Source organism: Hipposideros armiger, unplaced genomic scaffold (assembly GCF_001890085.2).
Source record: "Hipposideros armiger isolate ML-2016 unplaced genomic scaffold, ASM189008v1 scaffold_258, whole genome shotgun sequence".
In the NCBI taxonomy this organism is placed as follows: Eukaryota; Metazoa; Chordata; class Mammalia; order Chiroptera; family Hipposideridae; genus Hipposideros; species Hipposideros armiger.
This window is the reverse complement of record NW_017731608.1, coordinates 1713726-1735736: the sequence shown is the minus strand read 5'-3', so window position 1 is coordinate 1735736 and position 22011 is coordinate 1713726. Positions and strand designations below refer to the sequence as shown.

Sequence of the window (22011 nt, the reverse complement as noted above, 5' to 3'; positions counted from 1 at the left end):
TGCCCTTTTGTTCTTCAGTCTAGTTGTGGAGGACGTCGCTTCACTGGCCCATGTTGGTATTATCATTGCGCTCTTCCCGGGTGAGGCAGTCGCTCGCCGGCCATTGGACAGCCGCTCATGGCGGCTCTCGGCAGCTCACGCCGGCTGCCAGCCACTCACGGTAGCTTATGGCAACCCACTGCAGCCTCACTGCAGCCTACGCCGTTGCGGGCGACTCACAGCAGCCCAGCTCCAGGTTGAGCTGTTGTTCACCATGTTAGCTGTAGAGGGCAGTGTCACTGGCCTTCATATGTGGGATCCGAACTGGGGCTCTGCTGCTCAGAGCCGGAGTCCCAAGCCAACTCTTAACCAACGTGCCACTTGGCCGGCCCTGTGTGTGCTTGTTTTAAAGAATTCATATTTGTCTTTCTCTTGGCTAGGCAGTCAGGTGCTCCTTCATCCCATTAGTGCTGCCGTGTTCTCTGGGACCTAGATGCTTGTCCGTCACCCTTTCAGACATTGGCCCTTCCGAACAACCCCAGGCCTCCCTTTTGCCTTCTATATCCTGGAAATTTCCTGACTAGTATGCAGTTTGAGTCTGGTCTCACAGGGTCACAGAACAGCAGTGTTTCTCAACTGTTTATGGATGTTCCGTACACCATTTTGGAAAGGAAACATGACTCCTTGGTCTTTTCTTTGCCTTTTACATTTTCTGCAGTAAGACTGACAGGTAGAAATGGAACTTGCTTTCTACCCTCCAAGATAACACTGCTCCAGAGCCCTCTCAAGACGCTGTCTCAGTAAAAGTGTGTACCTCCTAGGTGGCGGTCACATTTCTCAAGACAGAGAGCCATGGGCTATGGGTTAGAATTCGTTGTGTACATTATTTTAGCATCTAAATGCTTAAGTGGTTCAGGATTGAATGAGGTATTGTGAGTTTAGGGAATAATTTTATGCCAGTCAAGAAGAAACATCTTTGTCTTGTGGGAGGGTAGGTAGAATGTCGTAGAGTCGCCCAGTAAGTGCTGGCGCTGGCTTTGTCCTTCATGGTTCTTCTTACACTTGCCAGTGTGGGCCTTGTCCTTGGTGACTTTGAGCAGTTCTCCGTCTAGAGCCAGGGCCAGACAGAAGTACAGCTGGCAGGTGTTGTAGACGAAGTTTGTAGGCATTTGGGCAGCTTTACAGAATCAGTCTTTACTTGCAAGATTGTTTGATAATGTTTAAAAATAAAACAAATTGGTTTTGTGGTTCCTCTGTTTGCTTTTACCTTCAATTAACTTCCCCATCTTCTGATTTTTTTGGTTTCAGTGGTTCACCACCACCCTGCATTTACAGGGCCAGCGAGATGCATTTACAGCCGGGAACTTGGTTGTCTTTGAACAGTTTTATGCCTGGCAGCTCTTCAGGGAGATTGCTTTGGGGAAAGAGTGTGGCCTCTCCACATTAATAACATGATCCTTAATAGCTGAAAAAATTATACAGCCTTTAGGTTTATTGTAGTTTCCCATCTGAAAGCAGATGCTAAAAATGAATATTTTGGTGACTTAAATGAATTGAAATTCAACCTCATAAATCCTATTCATTGTCTTTATTTGTTGTGACATTTTGGGGCAAGCCTCTTTTTAGCCTTTTAGCACTTTAAATCCCCATCTTCTAAGCTGATGGCTTTTTAAAATTAGCTTTGCGATGCTAAATGCAATTGATCTTTAAGGTATTGTATACTTTAAAAATGGGAGCGGGAAGGGCTCTTTAAAAAATTTTTTAAAATCTTTTGCCAAGGTTGACAAAAAGGGGCTTTTCTTGGGAAAGACGCTACATATCTGGAATTATGAGACGTGTAGTCATGGCCCACTTATTTTTCTTTCCTTGATTTTTTTAGAGTGAAGACATAGTCCAGAGAGGGAGGTGTAAAGCTACAGGTATGGGCTGACTGCTGGATGGGTGTGATCCGTGGGCATCTTTTTAACCTTCTTGCATGAGGCCTGTTGTGCAGATATGAAAAAATTGCCTTCAGAAAGGTGATGGCTTTTTCCCTACATTATGGGATATACTTTCCTGTTCCTAGGAAGCTAGAAATATTTTCATGTGTTTTCCCAACTCTTTTTCCTTAGGTTTTTTCCAAGGCAGACATATCTCCCAGTGGAACTCCTAGGTTATAACATCTGGGAGAGGGGGAGGGGGATGGGGACGGGGAGGGATGTACACACACCGTGTGTGTGTGTGTGTGTGTGTGTGTGTGTATGTGTGTGTGTGTCTGTGTGTCTGTGTGTGTGTGTGAGTCTGTGAGTCTGTGTGTGAGAGAGAGAGTTGGGAGCAGTACTCCACAGAGCACCTACCCAGCTAACTTTCTTCTTTCCCCATTCCCATTTCATAGCTTGAACACCCAAGGAAGCTAGAACAAGGATGAGGACAGAACTTAATGGATTTCACACAGATGACATTATCCTCCTGGAACCAGAATTTGTTCAATATTCTGATTTTTAAATCAGTACTGGAGCTTAAAGAATTTTACTTAAGTTCCAGAACTAGTTTGGGATCTGAAAATAGGACCTAATTTGAAGGTGGTCACAATTTCACAGGACAGTTTATTAGGTCAGGTTTAGTCCCAGAAACTCCAGGGGAGGCTCTGACCTTATACTTTTGCTGACAGCACTAAGCAGAGAAGAGGGTCTTTCTGCTGGTCATTCATTATCTTTGACACTGATTAGGGGAGGAGAGAGTGATGAAGGATGGGGGAGGAAATGGAAAACCTTTTAGATTTCTAAAAAAGGTGGTATCCTTACCCCCTTCAACCTTGTCGTATCCTCTCAGTACACCACATATGATAACTTTACAGGCAAACCAACTTGTATAAACAATCACTAAACTGGGTGCTTTTTGTTTTCTAGTGTTTAAAAAATTTTTTTTTTCATTGGGGAATAGTGTGTTTTTCCAGGACCCATCAGCTCCAAGTCAAGTGGTTGTTTCAATCTAGATGTGGAGGGTGTGGGGATCGAACCAGCAACCTTGGTGTCATGAGCACTGCACTCTAACCAACTGAGCTAACCGGCCATCCCTTAATAGTAATTTTTAGATTTGAAATAGAAAAATTAAAAAAATATATTTCTATTCCTCCTTTACTTTAAAACTCCCCTTCTCCCAAGTTCACAATTTTTTTCTATCTAGACTTACTGGAAATTCACAAAGTGTTTTCTGGTTTGTTTTAAAGTATACTTAACCATCATATTTTTTGCAAAAAAGTTACCACGAAGTGAGATGCTGAAGAGATAATTACCAATATAGGTCAGTATTTTTTGCATATGTAAGGTACTGGATTGGGAGCTCTCTAGGAGACCCACTAATTATATTAGAAGTACTCAAGCGACAGGTCCATAAAGGCTTTAAGCTAAATTTTTAAGTTACTCTGATTGGTTATTTTCAAGTTGTATCAATTGCTTACTTTTCTACATCCCTTATATCATCTGACTGCCAGAAGCTGGGAGTAGGGAAGGTGTTATCCAGCCACTTAACTGAGGTTATTACTTCCCTAGATTTTTATACTTTTCTTTATATAGACTGTTGGTGATTTTTAATGACATAGATTCTCTTTTATAATTTAGTGTAGGCTCTAATTTCCTGTATTCATGTAACCAAACTTCACATTTTTGCCCTTTAAGACACATTTAGATTATCAGGGTGGAAGTATAAAAGCCCTTTACCTGTCATTGAACTCCCTGGTTACATTAAGGTAGACAGCCTGATGTTTGCACATGGCACCTGGGTTTTTTTGCTCAACTGTGCTTTTCTGAATTGCTCTTTCACTCTTTTGACAAAACAAATGCTGTGATTTCTAGCACTTCTCTCTGCTAATCCAGTTTTTAAACTGTTTATTCCATTACAATATTGTAAATGCAGAGCGTGCTAGTCTTTTGAGGGTTTCCCTTATCAACTGATTATTTTTAATGATTTGGTTTCTTAATGTTACAGCAGGCTGATTGTTCCTACTCTCAAATAATCAGGCTCTAAATTGTTGCCCTTTTTCAAGGCAAAGAAAACTGAGGCAGCCAGATAACCAGTGAAAGAAGAGGACCCCACAAATATAAATTCATAGTGAGAACCTGTGGTAAAAAGGGACAGGGAAAAAGTTAAGGTCTTCTTTTGCAGTGGACCCTTGGTTATAAATCTTCCTGCCATCTCTATTTCTAATGCATCCTTTGTGGCAAAAGCCTAGAATGTGTTTCTGATTAAGAAATAAAAAAACTTACGGGCAGTTTTCTGTGGATAACTTTTAATTCTACCTTTTCATTTTTCTCTTAACACCTGCATTTTTATATTCCCACAATCATTTTTATCATCATTTAACTTTGTAACCCTTTCCTAAAATTGACTGACTTGTGATTAATTTCTGTGCTTTTTTTCCCCATAAGCATGTTGAATTTATTCTGAGATAACTCTTGTGACCTGCCTAAAGAGAAATGTCCTCCTTTATGTAATAACATTTTCATCTTGTAGGTTTTTAAAGCAGTGTTGCTTTATAGAATCATAAAATAAATTTTAAAACATTACTCGAAATCAGTGCTTCCCAACGTTTGGCTCAGTAAACATTACTGTGAGGAGGCTCATCCTTGCATACACCAAGCAGAGCCTGGCTACTCAGTCAAGTATCCTACATTTAAGTACTCTTGGTACAGATTGAAATAGAGATGCAATTAAAAGCTATGTATTATATTTTTGGTGAATAATAAAAGCATAACAATAACCAGTGGGATTCCTTAAAATTTGTTGATTCCTTTTTAAAGGAATCCTTGAACTAAAAAATCTAATTTGGTTGTTAGCTGACCCCACAAATTTACTCCTTGGTCCAGGTAGCTTTCTGTAGGAAGAGGCATGTGATCAGCTCCAGTGTACATAAGAGAAAGTAGGACAAACCTAACTAGTAACTTAGCCAGTCCCAGCTTGGGTTACCACCTTCTGCCTGTCTGGCAATCAGGGCTCGGTGAACTGTGTATTGTGTGCCAGTTGCACAGTCTCCTCTCACTTGTAACTTGTTTTTGCTTCCTCCTTTAATAGAATGGAAGAGAGCTCCTGCCACTTCTGTCTCTAAAGCAGTAGATCAAATGAGTCAGGGCCTCTGACAAAATAGAAAAGCATTTAGGTACTATTAACAGTTTTAAATTTGGATGGTTATGTCTGGATATTGGACAGAAAACACAGTTTCTACCTTCCGGGGTCAAATGCAGACAGATGTCAGCCATTGTTACACAGATGAGAACATTTAGGCCGATACCATGATATGCAGCCTTTCATTGTTTTTTAAAAAGCAACTCTACATGTTGAGAGTTCATCCGTTTACCTCTTTACAGGCCGAACATAACTTCTTATCTCAGAGTTCCCTGTGTTGTGAACTGAGCTTGAGTGAAGTGAAATCTTTGAGGTAAGGCAACCCTAATGATAAAAATGGAAAGAAGGCCTGTGAAGTTTGGGAGCCTTCAGCGATACAGTTTTAGAGTCACTGCCTAAATATTGAAATGCCACCATTTGTTGTTTGGAAGGATGTGGAGCTAAATTGAGAACGGGAGCACCACATCTGCCTTGACTGCTAAGTATATCCATCTCTGTTGCTCACCCACAATAGAATTTTGATGTGTGCATTCATTAATCTTGGTTTTAGCAACAGTTTAAAGGAGGACAGGGAACGAAGAGGCTTAGTCTATATTTCTCTCCTTCCTTACATGTTTGAGTGTTTGTCCCTAGCAGACCCCGGTTCTTTTTCATTATTAGAAAGATCAAACAACTGAAAATACGGTATTTCCTAGTACTCTATCAAGAGGCAGAACGTTACACTTCCATTTTTATTTTTACCTGTTAAATTTTCTGGCAAATTAGGATTCATAGCCAAGAAGTTCTGCCTTGTGTTACCTAATGAATAGCACCGAAGCAGCGAATTTTAAAGTCCTTCACTCTGATGAGGAAGCACATTGGCTCTCAGAACCATCCAGAAAGCCAGGTTGGTCTAGTGTAGGTGGTAGTATGTGAGCTATTTTCTGGTGGCCTTTTCTCTGGCCAGCTTGCCTCTGGCCTCCTTCTGATGGTCTGAACTGCTCCTCCTCATGTGACTGTTCGGAGGTTAGTTTGGACTCCAGCACTGTGCTCAGTGCTGTCTTTGGCACATGGAAACTAAGTTCAGACCAAGGCCCAACTCAACTCTTCTTTCCAAAACATTTTCAGACCACATGAGGTGAGCTGTCTGGTTTGTTTGTTTGTTTGTTTGTTTGTTTGTTTGTTTGTTTGTTTTTGCTTCAGGTAGTTTCAGGCTTTGGGGGTCCTCAAAAACTGGTTTGTAGGGAGGAGTTTGGAAGATGTGAAACAAGTTTGTGTTTCTTCCGCTCTGTTAGCCACTGCTGTCTTCATGGACCTGACACACTGTTTGTCTGACAGTGCACTTCGTACTGCTTCGCCAGGGAAAATCACACAAAACAAGCCTGGCGCATCAGCGCTTTCATTGTGTGCCGGGCTGAGCCTTCCTGCACATGGTCACAGCCCCCTTTTAATCCAGTACTCCCTTTCCCTTCCCCAGCCCTGCCTGTTTCTGTGGCACTTATTGCTGGTGTCCCTGAGCTCCTGTTTCCACTTTGTGTTTTTGTGGGGCCCAGGAAGCTAAAGCTGTGTGTATTTGTGGATCAGACAAGTGCAGCAAGTTAATATCATTGGCTTCTGAAGGGGAGAGTGAGGTGATGGCTGCGTTTAAGTTGGATTTCCTTCCAGAAATGATGGTGGATCATTGCTCTTTGAATTCCAGTCCCGTGTAAGTATTTCTGTTGTCTAATTTTTTAAAATCATAAGCAGAGGAACTGGGCTGTCTTTTTGGTTATTTAATGAAACTAGTCCCTTTCCTTAAAAAAGAGAAGAAAAAAATTGGGCGAGGAAGCTAAAGCCCACACTATTGTTATTTTGTATTGTAGTCTGATTCTGTGTCATTACCGCTGATTAACTTGAGGCTATAAGTTCTGTACATAAGGGTCCAGTTGATATATGACCAGCAACATCAACCCAAGTATGCTGACTCCTGTCCCTTTAAACTGTTTTCCCATATGATAGATTCCAAGGTAGTTTTTTAACTGTAACTTTATTGCTTTGGGTTGGATATGTAATTTCAAATAATCTTTTGGGAAGTCATTTATTTTTAATGATCCAATTCTTAGACTCATATCACAGAGGGTATATTTAGTAGTGTATACAGAATGCTATTAATATATTGACATGTAAACTGTAATTCTGGGTTTTGATTTCCCCCCCTTAATCTAATTGAAAATACAACACAATATATGATTTGGGGGAGGTATCAGATGCGCCCCCCCCCAAAAAAAAAGAAAAGTAAAAGAAAAACTAGATCAATCTTGATTGGCAAATAAATTTTAAATATGGGAATGAGAGGCCTTATCAGTGTGCAGGACTGACTGTTCAGGAAGTGATAGTGCCTGTGTACATGACTAAAACGTTAGCCTGGCCCTGAGTTGTAGCTACATAGAGCCTGAATCCTGGGCTTTATAGAGAACACATTTCTAACTCCTGATTTCAGTTACTTTAACCAGGCTTCAGAGTATCTTGGAACCTCAAATAAATGAGTCTTAGGTTATTCAAAGCCAAGAATATGAAATGGTAGAATATTCCCTAGATAACAGGTAGTAGTTGCAAGTCTTTGAGTTTAGGCCTCTATGCGCAAATCAGGCTACACTAAGATTGGGTGTAACAGGTGTAGATAATAGCAGATTCTGAACAGCTCTTCGTGGAATGATTTGGGATCTCAGTTAGCTCACTTGCTTGTTTGAAATCGATTCTAGCCTTCTCTGTAGTCTCCAAAATAATAATAATTTAGATGTGTTTTTATGAGAGTTCTTTGCTGCTAAAATCCTGTTTTAGCAATAGATAGCAGGTGACATCACAGTGAATGTCGTGATGAAGACTGACTACATGATTGAAATGCCCCCGGGCACAGGTATATGATCCCTGGGAATGGGACTTGGCGGCTCAAGTTATCTTTCATGGTACACTCTCTCTAGGCTTTGCTGTTGCCTAGTGTTCAGCTCTTAGGACAGCATTTGTCCGCAGTCTGTTTTCTCATCTTTTAAGAGATTGGACTGATTCAGTCTCCCGTGAAACCTGGACCATGGAACACTGCATGAACGTTACCTGGAACATAAAAATACAGATTGCTGGGCCCATGCCCTGATAGTCTGATACTAGAGAGGTGCCTACGAATCTGTGTTCTAACAGTACGTCATGTGGTTTTCATGCACACTGAAGTTTGAGAACAATGGGCTGAATACAGGTCATTCTAAGGAGAGGTAATCAAGGACTAGACTGTTAGATCATTTTCCCCCAAGTGCATTCACATCTGTTTTAGTCATGTGTCTTCACAAAAGCTTTGTGAGGTTAGTTGGGCACAGGTTGTTGCCCCTGTTTTACAGCTGAGAAACCCAACTGAGAGATTATAACTGACTCGCCTGAGGAGAGTTGGTGTCAACCTTGGGCCTCAAAGGCAAGTTTAACGGTATATGCTTTTTATTTTTGCCCCCTAGACCGGGCCTCAGGTGCATTGACAGTTACCATCAACTCTTCTCATCGCAAGTCCTCGGCCCGGGTGGGCACCATACACCGAAACACCACAGAGTTGGGAAGAGGAAAGTTATTGAGAAGGGTGTGTGCTTGCCACCTCTTTCTTGGATTCTAAGCCCTTTTCACTCGTAGTACTTTTAGCAGGCTTGACATCAGTGATTTTCTCTCTCTGAAACGATATTGCCTAGGAATGTGACTTATTTCAAAATTTCTTTACAACAGAAGAATTGGTGGAGGAGCTATGGGAAGGCCTTGGGGACCTGAGCCCTAGTTCTGTTGGCACTTGTGACAGTGCCCTGGTTCTATTTTGACCACTCTTCAGCTTCCAGGTTCTTCTTCCTTTGCTTGCACCCTAAGACATGAATGTTCTCCAGAGCTTGTATCTCAGGTCTCTTCTCTTAGCTCTCCCATTGCTTAACGGGGCACTGATGTGCTTTTCTGATTTTCAGATCTCTATCCCCTAAAAGTCCTCTGAGCTCTATAACTTTGTTTTAAAAACTGTTCATTGAGTACCTCCATCTGGAGGCTTCCCCACGCAAAAACAAGCCCCCATATTGTCTATACTAGAATCGGTAACTTCTACTTCCTCATCTCCTTTATCAAGAGATCTCCAAGTTCTAGTGAATCCTGCCACCCCCCCCAAATTTCTCAGTATTGCCTGAGACTGGTTCCTAATTTTTCGAGCTAGTTTTTTCAAGAGCCTCCTGATCTCTATATTTCCTCACTGTATTTCATCCTCTAGATTATTGCCAGATATCTTTTAAAGGACAAATATGATCACTTCTGTTTAAAAATCTTGGAATAAAGTTCAAGCATTTCAGTATAATGTGGAAAGCCCCTCTCTGGGTCTTTCCAACTATCTATTCTCTTTGATTTTCTAATATATTTTCTCCTTTTTCCTAATACTCTAAAATACTTTTATACTCTCCCCTAACCTCCTCAGTCCTCTTTCTACCATTCTCATGTTACCTCACTCTCCTCTGCCTTCTGAGATCTTGCCGTTTTCTCATCACCTCTTAGGCTTTCATACCTCCATGCTATAGTATAGCACTTTTTCCAGCTCCTTACTCCATTCAGTTTAAATGCCTGCACACACGCCCCTCCTCCAAATAAAATAAAGCCACATTAGCCACTTTTTTCACAGAACTTTTATTCCCTTGTTAAAGCATGTGTAAGGTGTTATAGTTGTGCCTTCCGTTTGCTCAGTGCCATTGCCTCCAGGGCAGGAATTGTTCAGTCCACTTTAGGAGACCCTTATAATGCATAGTGTCTGGCACACAGTGGGAGCTTGGAAAATACAGTTGAATAATAAGTCCTGTGAAGTTATTTTTATAGAGATGATTACAGAGATTAGGGCTCCAGACATTATCTCATAACTCAGGGAAGAAGGTTGAAAACCTTCACAAGCAGATTGTTTGCTGTTCTGTTGTTCAACGGTGACATAAAAACCTTAATTGGTAGCTTTCTAGTACCTAACACCCCATCTAACATAGGAAGATCTCCCTTTATCCTAACGAAAATTACTTCCAGCATAGACACATTCTGTCTTGTTTCCACTAGAGGACAGCTAGTAAGTAAGTAACTGAGGCCAGTGTTTCTGGGTCCTTTTTATTCTGATGGTCTTTGTGCCAGTTTTTTCACAGCCCAGCATGTGAGCCAGAGGGACCTGGTAGGGTTGGGTGGTGGCTGCATATTGGGGCGCAACAAGTATTTATACCTGCTGGGGAGGTGAAGGGATTGGTAAGTATCTGAAATTTTTGTTGTTATAATGAACAAATGGAGGTCAACAGGTAATGAGAAGAAAGAGTGAAAAAAATAGTGAAAGGTTTCGGAAATGCTTTTTAAACAGATGTGAAGGTAATATTTGCCAGCCTGTTTGGCTGCAAGGAACAGATACCCCCTCAGGTTAGCATATATGCAAGGTTTTCCTGTAAGGACTCCTGTGGACTGTGCTGTAATGTAATCAGGAACCCCACAGCTGAAGACCTGGAAACTGTCCTTCGGACTCAGGCCACATGTTCTGCTCTTCCTCTGTCTTATAACTTTGGTTGCAGCTTGGCTTTCTTTACCTTGCCACTGCCCTTCCAGCCTGTCTTCTGATATCTCTCTCTCTCTCCTTCTCTTATTGAGATATAATTTACATACCATAAAATTCACCCCTTTAAACTGCACAGTGCATTGATTTTTTACTACATCCACAAAGTTGTGCAGCTATCACCACTGTCTAATTCCAGAATATTTTCATCACCCTGAAAAGAAACCCTGTGCCCGCTAGCGGCCATTCCGACCCCTCCCCTCCACACCCCTTTCACCCCCATTCCTAGGCAACCACTAGCCTATTTTCTGTGTCTCTAGATTTGCCTATTCTGGGTATTTCATATAAATGGAATCACACAATATGTAGCCTTTTGTGATTGGCTTCTTTCACTTAGCATGTTTTCAAACCATCTGTATTGTAGCATGACCCCTGTTACCTCTTGTCAGCTTAACTCACACTATCTCTAGTTGCACCTTTTCCACTTCTGGCTTCACCACTGCCTGTTTCTGTTAACCATTTCCAGATCCTTTAGAGCAGTGCTGTACAAAAGATCTTGCTGTGACCATAAAAATATATTTCTGCTATCCTATGCAGCAGCCACTAGTCACATGTGGCTAGGGTGACTGAGGAACTGGGTTTTTAAAATTAAATTTAAATAGCCACATGTGGATAGTGGCTATTGTCTTGCTCATTGCATCTGAAGAGGCATTTGATTGGCCAGGCCTCTCTTTTCTGTTTTAAGCATAGGTCATGGTGTTAGGTTTCTGCACCCCCCACCCCCACCCCCCCAGTGGATCAGCATGTTGGGCTAAGATGCACCCCCTGCTCTAGTCAGCTCAGGCTTGAGTTTGGGAAGGAAGTGGTAGAGAATATCAGCTCTGCTCCCTGAGCTGGCCTGGGGCTGGGAAGTTTCGAGAGGGAGAAAGATAGGAGAAAGAGAAGAGTGGGCTTAGGAACTTTGAACAGATATGTGCTTTGACAATAAAGCTCTTTTTTTTCCCCTCCCGTTTCTCTTCCAAGTTGGTTCTCTGCTCTGTTTTCCTATGCTGTGTTCCATTGAGAATCAGGTAGACAAGGCAGCCTCTAGTCCTGATTTCTCAGTTTCTCATTCTTTTTTTTTTAAACATTTTATTGGGGAATAGGGGAAGGGGACCAGCCAAGTTGTTCTTCAGTCTTCGTTGTGGAGGGCACCAGTTGCCATCTGGCTGCCTGTCGGCAGCTCGTGGCCTCTTAAGTTCAAGGTGCTGTGTTAAATCTTAGTTGCGGGTGGGTGTAGCCACCATCCCATGCGGGAGTCGAACCAGCAGCCTTGTTGTTAAGAGCGCACGCTCTATCCACTGAGCCATCTGGGCGGCAGCTCAGCTCTAGGTGCCGAGTTCAGTCTTAGTTGAGGGTAGGCATAGCCCACCATTGAACAGGTAATCTTGTTGTTACACCAGCAGAGCCATCCTGCCACCTGTTGGCAGCTCAGCTCAGGCGCAGCGTCACTGGCCCATGTGGGAATCGAACCAGCGGCCTTGTTGCTCAGAGCCTGCTCTCTTAAGCCAACTCTTAACCAACTGAGACACTTGGCCAGCCCTCAGTTTCTCATTTTTAATGATTTGCCAGTTGGTGCCTTTATTGCTTCTGTTGTCAGAAACAGAACATAAAAAGAGGTGGGTTGGTGTCATGCCCCTCCCCTAAAATACTTGTTGCCTTATTACCTACCTTCTTCCCGCACTGCTGCAGACCCTGTTTGTTTCCTCTCTTCCATCTTATTCCCAGTTGAGTACTTCCACAGAAGTACTGGCAGTGCCCACAGAAGATAAGAATTCCACAGACTTGCCTCTGAGGAGTGACAGGGACAGTATAGACACTTCTCCAGGGGGTCTGCTGAATTCATTGGCTCCTAAGCAGGCATAATAAATATGTAGAATTCATGGGCACTGCCCCTGAGGAGCTCTCCATCAGTGGGGACATAAGCACAGATTTGAGAGTGGATTTAGTGACATGTAGAAAGTGCCATACCGGGCCGGCCGAGTGGCGCGATGGTTAAGAACTCGCTTGGGATGCCAGAGGGCCCCGGTTCGGATCCCACATATGAGGGCCAGTGACACTGCCCTCTACAGCTAAGATGCTGAACAACAGCTCAACCCGGAGCTGGGCTGCCATGAGTTGCCGGCGACGGCGTGGACTGCAGTCCCTGTGGCAGTGGATTGCCATGGGCTACCGTGTGTAGCCAGCAGCCAGCGTGAGCGGCCAGCAGCCAGCGTGAGCGGCCAGCAGCCGCAGTGAGCGGCCGTCCAGAAGCCGGTGACTGATCTGCCTTGCCAGAGAAGAGCGCAATGATGGTGCCAACTTGGGCCAGTGAAGCAACATCCTCCACAACTAGATTGAAGAACAAAACGACAGCAACTTGTCTGTTCCCCGTCCCCCAATTCCCCAGCACTGTTCCCATCCCCCCAATTCCCCAAAAAAAAACTTTAAAAAAAAAAAAAAAAGTGCCATTACCTAGGCAGTACCTTGGCGTATCACACTGGGGGTCTTGTCACCAGGTGACTTTCGTCTCTTTAGACACAATGAGAGTTGATGAGAGAGTTCGTGATTGCTCATCATGTGTACTAGCTATACATGTGGTTGCTTCTCCCTTTGCTTTTTTCCTCTTTAGCTGATGTTGCCACTTGTTTTTCTTCCTGTCTTCTTCATGTGCTCAAAGAAATGTTTTCCTTACTCACCATTGTGTACCACATCTAACACAGTGCCTGGCCTGTGTAAGTGAGTGCCCACTATTTACTGGAGGAAGGAATAAGCTGGTGCGTAACTCCAGCAGCATCATATCCACAGCATCTTGAGCCTGGCCTGATCATTTGCTGTGCTCTAGAAAATGCTTCTCAAACTGGTGAAAGGACTGTGTCCTGCCCCCACCCCCAGCTTATAAAATACTGTAAAAACAGTTGAGTAGAAAAACAAAATAATAAGGTGTGAATTTGCATTTTGTGTCTTATTGCTAGATTGAACATTTATAAAATCACTTGATCCAGCTGCTATAAAAGTTTCTAAAGGGTTAAGTTTGAAGATTGCCCCTGGCCCTTGGCACTTTGAGTAGCACTGCTCTTGGGGATTCTTCTAATGAATTGGTATTGGGGGCCGGGGTTGTTCATGGAGGAGGTGGAATGAAGAAATGAGGAAGGTATAGAGAGTAAAGAGAAAGGAAGGGCATTTATTTGGAATGCTGAGTCTCCACTGAACTTTTAGATAAACCATAATCCACATGTGTTGACTGTGTTGATGCTTCTGTGCTAAACAGCGATGTAGAAAGTTTAGAAACCGCACACAAACACAGAAGGAGGGACAAGCTGAGAACAGTGGCCTCCAGCGTAACACAAGTTAATAAACCCCTGTGTCTTCAGAAACAGCTGTCAGCTGTTTTGGGGTTCAGTGAACACCATTGGGGTTCTATGTTAACCCTTCCTAGAATAAAAATATGATTAAAGATTAGCAGCATTTTAATAAAATGATACCAAAATTGATGATTAAAGTTGTTGGGGGCAGGTCGTAGGGAGTGACACTCATTGTTTCACTAGTCATAGTGCTTTTTTTTTTTTTTTTTTAAATGGTAGCATTATTTCTGTTAGAACATTAGGGTTAGGCTTCTAAAAGCAGTTACATTATATTTTTGGAACAGCTTGCCACATGTGCTTTTAAATTAATTGATTAAAGGAAAACTAGTAAAACAGTGCATCCCACTGTTTTTAACACTTAAAAGCAAACAAAAGGGGTGGATTGATCCTGTGACAAAAAAGGCTAGATGCGTTCTGTGACAATCAGTCATGGGAGATAATAGTTGCTCTTTAATTTGTGAACCCTCTTTATGCAAAGCATTCATTTTTATCTGGGCTAGTTGCTTAAATAGAGGGAATTGCCGAGAAAAAGAACTTTCTCCCTTCTCGCATACTTACTTTGAGCCAGGCACTACTGTAGCAGGTGTGGCTACAAGAATGAATAGGAAATAAAACAGTTTCTGCCTTCAAGGAGCTCTAGACTAAGCTAGAGAGAGGGGAGCCTTCTCAGACACAGTAACAGGCGTTGGTCTATATACCATTCATCTCAACGACTTTGGATGTTTAGTTAGTGCTAAGTTCAGCGAAGGTGATGTGAGAGTAGCCCCGTGGGTGTTCAGTGACAAGAGATGTAGGAATTAAAAGAAGTTGAGCTGCTTTCATAGATTCAGCATTCTCAAGGATCTTTAAATATTACTTAAAAAAATAGTGGTGGCGGGAAAACTGTTGTTTTTTCTTTCATGAAAACTAGCATTTTATTTAGGACTGGATATTAAAACATGGCAAATTTGAATAGGATGATACGATTCTGGATTAAACAGCAAACACTAACAAAAGTTAACTATGCTAGCTATTTGGAATTTAAGTTGTTAGTAGTTTAGATAAGATCTTCAAACAATGGTAGAAGTTCTTTGATTTTTTTAATTTTTATTTTTAGATTTTTTATTGGGGAATTGGGGGAGAGGAACAGTGCTGGGGAATTGGGGGAAGGCATGTGGATAGTGGCTATTGTCTTGCTCATTGCATCTGAAGAGGCATTTGATTGGCCAGGCCTGTCTTTTCTGTTTTAAGCATAGGTCATGGTGTTAGGTTTCTGCACCCCCCACCCCCACCCCCCCAGTGGATCAGCATGTTGGGCTAAGATGCACCCNCAGCTCCAGGTCAAGCTGTTGTTCAGCATCTTAGCTGTGGAGGGCAGTGTCACTGGCCCTCATATGTGGGATCCGAACTGGGGCCCTCTGGCATCCCAAACCAGTTCTTAACCAATGCGCCACTCGGCTGGCCCTCTTTGATTTATTTTGAGTGGTGGAAATATTTATTGCACAAAAATCCCCCTAGGTTCTTGGCAGTTGCAGGACTGGCAAGGAAGGTGTTAAAGTTAGGAGCATTACAAGTTTGGTGTGATAGGATTGTTGACATCGGAAATGGTTGCATTGCAGTTGGTAAGGGAATTAACTGGTAAAGACTTGGAAAAATAGCAGTATTGGATAACTTAGTAAAAGCCTAGAATGATGGCATCATAGTTTATGTTTACATAACCATCATTTGTCAGAGTGTAAGAGGCAACGCTTTGTTTTATTCTGGTGGCCTAACTCGAGAGCACCAGGATTAACACATGAGACAGCCACAGAGGCCAACACTCCAGTCAGTCCTTAGCTTAGGCCTTCGAGATCAAGTGCTTCTGTTCTAATGTCTACCGAAAGAAAACTTTTTACCTGTCATTGTATTATATGTTGAGAGTCCTAAATCGTATTCATAATTAGTATTCCTTTGTTATTTTACAGACATTTTAAAAAGTTATGTGAACTGTGCTTAAAAGTTATTAAAATTTGCTTTAGGAACTTTACCTCTTAAGTTCTGAGAATTCTCATTCTCAGACGAAGAATAAGTGCAACTCAGTTTCTTAATTAAAACCCAGGATGTCCTAATCAGAATGGTGACTTCAGTTTGGGGTCTCATTATAATGGAAGGAGGTGGCTATGGTGAGGGAGGACCAGGGAACTCGGGTAACTCTGGTAAATTAAGTAGAAGTAGTGAAAGGAAGTAGATTTTTTCCCCTACTTTTCCAGAAAGTAGTTGAGATCTTTAAAGCAAAGGAAACTCCCTCTGGAAAGTAACATGAATACATAATAGTCTTATTTTATCTGATGCAGCTCAAAGAAAATGAACGGCACCCTGGACCACCCAGACCAACCGGATCTTGATGCTATCAAGATGTTTGTGGGCCAGGTTCCGAGGACCTGGTCTGAGAAGGATTTAAGGGAACTCTTTGAACAGTATGGTGCTGTCTATGAAATCAACGTCCTAAGGGATAGGAGCCAAAACCCTCCTCAGAGCAAAGGTGAGGGCTTGGGTTTTTGATGTACTTTCTGTCATGTGCATGCTGCTTCTCATTGGCAGAATGTTCCTGTGGTCATATGGGTGGGGCAAGGTCTGTCCTTTATAGTAGCTATATCTTCCAGCCCAAACACACTCACTGGCTTAAAAAATAAAATGTTAAGGTGACTTCATGAGGATGATTTGTAAATTGGATCTTGAGCAGTCCCTTGCGAGATCTCTGAATTCAAAAATAGACCCATGTGAGTGTCTCATTTAATCTTGGGAATGGATCGATAAAAATAAAGTTTGAGTAAACCAACCACATGAGGTTTTCTTTAGTGTTTTGGCTAGAATGAGCTGAAAGAAAAAGACTGCCCATGTGCCCATGGATTTTTGTTAGCGTATGTAGAGGCCCTGCAGGATCATGACTTAGTAACAAGGAGGGACTGTGGACCTGAGATTTACAAGGTACACTTCCTTCCTCCTATCCCCAGTAAAGATAACAAAGCACAAAACCTACAGATCTGTCAGTGCCATGTGCTATTAGAAGCTTAAATATATTTGATGAGAACCAAGAGTCCACAAAAGGATACTAAGAGGTTCTCCAAGTCATTTTATAATTTAATAAATGATAATTATGTTTGAGGCATATGGTAGGAGTTGGCTACAATGTAAGGAGTGGTTTATTCTGAGAAAGAGTTTCTGGTAGACTACATGCCTCAAGAGTGCAAGGCCCTTGTCTTGTCTGTAGCTGAGTCGTCTTGTCCAGCACACTACCTGGTGCTCCGAGTAGGTCAGGTTGAATTGGCATGACACCGTGACCTTCGTAAGGGATGTCATCTTTCCCAGAGTAGTTACAGGAGCAGCGAAAGAATAATTCTAATAGAAGTAAGAGACTATAACTAAAGAAAATGCGGTGGTTTTTTTTTTATTTCTGCTAGGTTCTGTGTCTCTGTCTCTCTCTGACTAATTTTAATAAACTCTGCCCTTTTTAAGTTCCACTGTGTTCGGGAGTGCTCTAGGAATTGTCTGCTTTCCAAGGACTGGTTTGATTTTGTGAACTCTTGCTTATTGCAGGGTGCTGTTTTGTTACATTTTACACCCGCAAAGCTGCATTGGAAGCACAGAATGCTCTTCACAACATGAAGGTCCTCCCGGGGGTAAGAAAGCTCCTACTAGTTAGTGGGGCTGTGGGGCTTTTGACATGTGGGACATGATGTGTGTATCAGGCGCACGCTGAGAACCAATTTGGGAAAAGGGTGACTGCCACAGGAATTGATGTCAACAGGACATTTCAAAGAAGACAGGCTGAAAGTAGTTGTCTCTCAGCCAAGAGAATTTTGACTTCTTGACTCAGCATTCTACCTATTCTGATACTTTGTGGGGGAAAAATCATGAGGCAGACGTGAGTTCAAGAGACCTCTTAAGGCTTTAGTTTTGATACTCCTTTAGAGCCCTCATTTATATTCCTGAAGGCCTTCAGTGTGTGCCATGGTAATATTCATTTTCTGTTTCAGATGCATCATCCTATACAGATGAAACCTGCCGACAGCGAGAAGAATAATGGTAAGCAAGCACAGAGCCCTCCCCTTGCCAGCCTTCTTCCTAGTCGGCTGTTCTCATGGCTTCTGGATTGCGTTGTGCTCTAAGTAATTTAGTTTTGTCGAATTAACAAATTACATCAGTTTCAGGTGTACAACACATTTAAATTATTTGTGTATATTGTAAAATGATCACAATAAGTCTGGTTAACACCTGTTACCATATGTGGTTACAAAAAATTTTTTTAGTCTTGTGATGAGAACTTTTAAGATCTACTTAGCAACTTTCAAATATGCAATATAGTGTTATTAACTGTTGTTGTTAACCATCCTGTACCTTACAGCCTCATGACTTATTTATTTTATAACTGGAAGTTGGTACCTTTTCACCCCTTCACCCTTTTTGTCCTCCTCTCACTCCCTATCTCTGGCAACGATCAGTCTGTTCTCCAAATGAGCTTGGGATTTTTGTTTTCTTTTATCAGTCTGTTCTCCAAATGAGCTTGGGATTTTTGTTTTCTTTTAAGAGTCCACATATAAGAGATCCTACTGTATTTATCTTTCTCTGTTTGACTTCACTTAGAATAATGCCTTCAAGATCCATTTATATCACTACAAATGGCAAGATGTCATTCTTTTTTATGGCTGAATAACATTCCATTGTATATATACACACATACCACAGTTTCTTCATTCATTCATCTGTAAACATTTAGGGTTGCTTCCATATCTTGGCTATTGTAAATAATGCTAGAATGAACATAGGGGTGCATATATCTTTTCAAGTTATTATTTTCATTTTCTTCAGATAAATACCCAAAGTAGAATTGCTGGATCATATGGTAGTTCCAGTTTTAATTTTTGAGGAGCCTCTATACTGTTTTCTGTAATGGTTACACTAATTTACTTTAATTTACCTTCCACCAACAGGGCACAACGGTTCTCTTTTCTCTATATTCTCACCAACATTTGTTGTTTTCTTGTCTTTTTGATAGCCATTCTAAGAGGTATGAGGTGATAATATCTCATTGTAGTTTTGACTTGCATTTCCCTGATGATGAGTGATATAGAGCATCTTTTTATGTACCTGTTGTCCATCTGTTTGTCGTTTTTGGGGAAAAGTCTATTCAAATCCTCTGCCTATTTTTTAATTTGATGTTTTTTTTTTCTCTTGAGTTAAATGAATTAACCCCTTATCAGATATATGATTTGCAAATACTTACTCCCATTCAATATGTTGCCTTTTCATTTTGTTGATGATTTCCTTTGCTCTGCAGAGCTTTTTAGTTTGATGTTAATTTTTGCTTTTGGAGTCAGATCCAAAAAAGTTATTGCCAAAACTGGTGTCAAGGAGCTTACCAAGCCTGTGGTTTTCTTCTAGGAGTTTTGTGGTTTCAGGTCTTAAATTCAAGTCTAATCTATTTTAGTGAAGTTTTGTATATGGTGTAAGAGTGGTTCAGTGCTTTATAGAGTTAGTTGATGGGGAAACATTACAAGAACATTTTAAAGCAAGCTGAAGTGTCATTGATCAGTATAATTTCTTACGGACAGAAGTGAAGGGGGGAAATGAACAAGTTAGAAAGGAGAACTTAGTCCTCAAGAGGAGAGTCAGAAAAGGAAAGTGGACAGTTAAACTCTGAAAGATGTGTTCTGTTTCTCTTGTCATAGCAGTTAAGGTGAAAACTCGTTCTTTAGTAGTATTGATAGTAAGAACAAACATTTCCCAAGTGCGAGACAGGAATCTAAGCACTATATGTTAAGTGCTTGCAGCTGCCTTTGAGGTAAACCTGCTTATCCCTAGTCATCAGATGAAGAAACAAGCACAGAATGGTTAAGTAACCTTTCACAAGATCACAAAGCTGCTATATTTCATCTAAATGCTTTCTTTTTCTTTTTTTCTTTTTTTTTTTAAGATTTTTATTACGGGATGGGAACAGCGCTGGGGAATTGGGGGAAGGGGAACAGACAAGTTGCTGTCCTTTTGTTCTTCAGTCTAGTTGTGGAGGACGTTGCTTCACTGGCCCAAATTGGCACCATCATTGCGCTTTTCCCGGGTGAGGCATATCGCTCGCCGGCTTCTGGACGGCCGCTCACTGTGGCTGCTGGCCGCTCACGCTGGCTGCTGGCTACACATGGTAGCCCATGGCAACCCACTGCCACAGGGGCTGCAGCCTACGCCGTCGCCAGCGACTCACAGCAGCCCAGCTCCAGGTTGAGCTCTTGTTCAGCATCTTAGCTGTAGAGGGCAGTGTCACTGGCCCTCATATGTGGGATCCAAACCGGGGTCCTCTGGCATCCCAAGCCAACTCTTAAACGAGCCACTCGGCCAGCCCTTCATCTAAATGTTTTCAATTATAATTTTAAGATAATAGTTTATAAGAGGAGGTGCTAAATTACGGAAAAGTCATGTGTCTTAGAGTCTGTGAAATGTGGCATAAGAGCACAGAGTCGGGGGTCAAACCCAGGTAGCCTTGCCTCCAGAGTCTGTGCTGTTCTGCCTCTTGTAGTAATAATGTTCAAGCCGTTTGTGTTTTACTCTCTTAGCAGTGGAAGACAGGAAGCTGTTTATTGGTATGATTTCCAAGAAGTGCACTGAAAATGACATCCGAGTCATGTTCTCTTCATTTGGACAGATTGAAGAATGCCGAATATTGCGGGGACCTGATGGACTGAGCCGAGGTGGGTACATTTTTAGCCATTAGAGATACTTCTCTTAAATTTGGAGTCTCTTTTTAGTTGGACCAGTAGAAACCAGGAATCCCTAGCCAACATGGCTCTGTCATGGAGAGGTTGGGAGTGGTGTTGTATATCTAGGTCTCCAGTCACAACTCCTCCTACAAATTGATTCCTTTTGTATTCTCCCAGTGCCCTTAAGGAGTCTATATTCTGTACTTCAGCGTCATCTATTAAAATTCTCTCTTTTTGTGCTTGAAAAGGTTTTTTTCTCCTCCTCCTCCTCTTCCTTCCCCCCTCCCCCCCACCCCCATTTTGGAGACATTCTCGGTGCCAAAATGGAAACAAAATGCTTCCTTTTCAAGAGGAACTAGAGGGTATGAGTCCTCTATCCCTCAAGGACTTTGTTTCCTACCTGTGCTTTCCTGGTTTTTCATTTTAACACATTCATCACCTTGGTGTAACATACCTGTCTCTTCCACTACATCGTGAACCCCCAAAGGCAGGAACCATGTCTGTATTGCTTGGCACATAGTAGGTGCTCAGCAAATGTCTATAAATAAATAAGCGAATAAATGAGTTATTGACCCTTCTCTTATTAGGTTGTGCATTTGTGACTTTCACAACAAGAGCCATGGCACAGACGGCTATCAAGGCAATGCACCAAGCACAGACCATGGAGGTAGGGAGCGGATGAATGAAAGAGGGACGTTCCATAGCCTGAGGGTGCCCAGACATTTGGTCTTCAAAGCCCAACATGTACAGTATCTGGATGCCCCAAAAGTTAAGCAGGCCAGACATCTTAAAGTTAATAACTGATGCTTTCTTTTACACATTGAATGTTACTAAATTAACATTAAAATTAACACATTGGATGGAACTAGTTGCCCTTTTAAATCATCTTTTTTAAAAAAATCATCTTTTATCACTTATGAGTATCAGGAAGAGAATCATTTGGCAATTAGTGCAATTAGAGTGCAGTGTGTGTCACTAAAAAGGAGGCTTTTTCCTTACCCCAGAAGGAGGAGTTTGACCCTTTGGTTTTGATATTTTCACAGGGTTGCTCATCCCCCATGGTGGTAAAATTTGCTGATACACAGAAGGACAAAGAACAGAAGAGAATGGCCCAGCAGATCCAGCAGCAGATGCAGCAAATCAGTGCAGCATCTGTGTGGGGAAACCTTGCTGGTCTAAATACTCTCGGACCCCAGTATTTAGCAGTGAGTCTTTGTGGTTTGCTTTCTGCAGACTGTGCAAGCTCCCAGCTGTTTCTTCTTCTGCTGTCCCCGGCTAACAAACACAATGGCATTTACAACTTTTAGCACAT

The 22011-nt window shown here is 42.0% G+C and overlaps 1 protein-coding gene across 21 annotated transcripts in view; it reads left to right on the top strand.

The window, feature by feature from the left end:
• Positions 1-22011, top strand: part of CELF1 (CUGBP Elav-like family member 1) — an 80574-nt gene that overhangs the window by 43370 nt on the left and 15193 nt on the right. For 4 of the 21 annotated variants that reach the window (XM_019656412.1, XM_019656409.1, XM_019656415.1 and 1 more), the window contains exons 2-10: positions 1859-1898; positions 5322-5392; positions 6612-6763; positions 16305-16492; positions 17548-17630; positions 17988-18036; positions 20556-20690; positions 21287-21366; positions 21743-21904. In XM_019656412.1, coding sequence (XP_019511957.1) covers positions 6693-6763; positions 16305-16492; positions 17548-17630; positions 17988-18036; positions 20556-20690; positions 21287-21366; positions 21743-21904 — 768 coding nt within the window. In that variant the 5' untranslated portion in view covers positions 1859-1898; positions 5322-5392; positions 6612-6692. Of the gene's footprint in view, positions 1-1858; positions 1899-4708; positions 5393-6611; positions 6764-8537; positions 8657-16304; positions 16493-17547; positions 17631-17987; positions 18037-20555; positions 20691-21286; positions 21367-21742; positions 21905-22011 lie in introns of those variants that run through there. The other 17 variants (XM_019656402.1, XM_019656401.1, XM_019656400.1 and 14 more) reach the window with 9 other exon arrangements.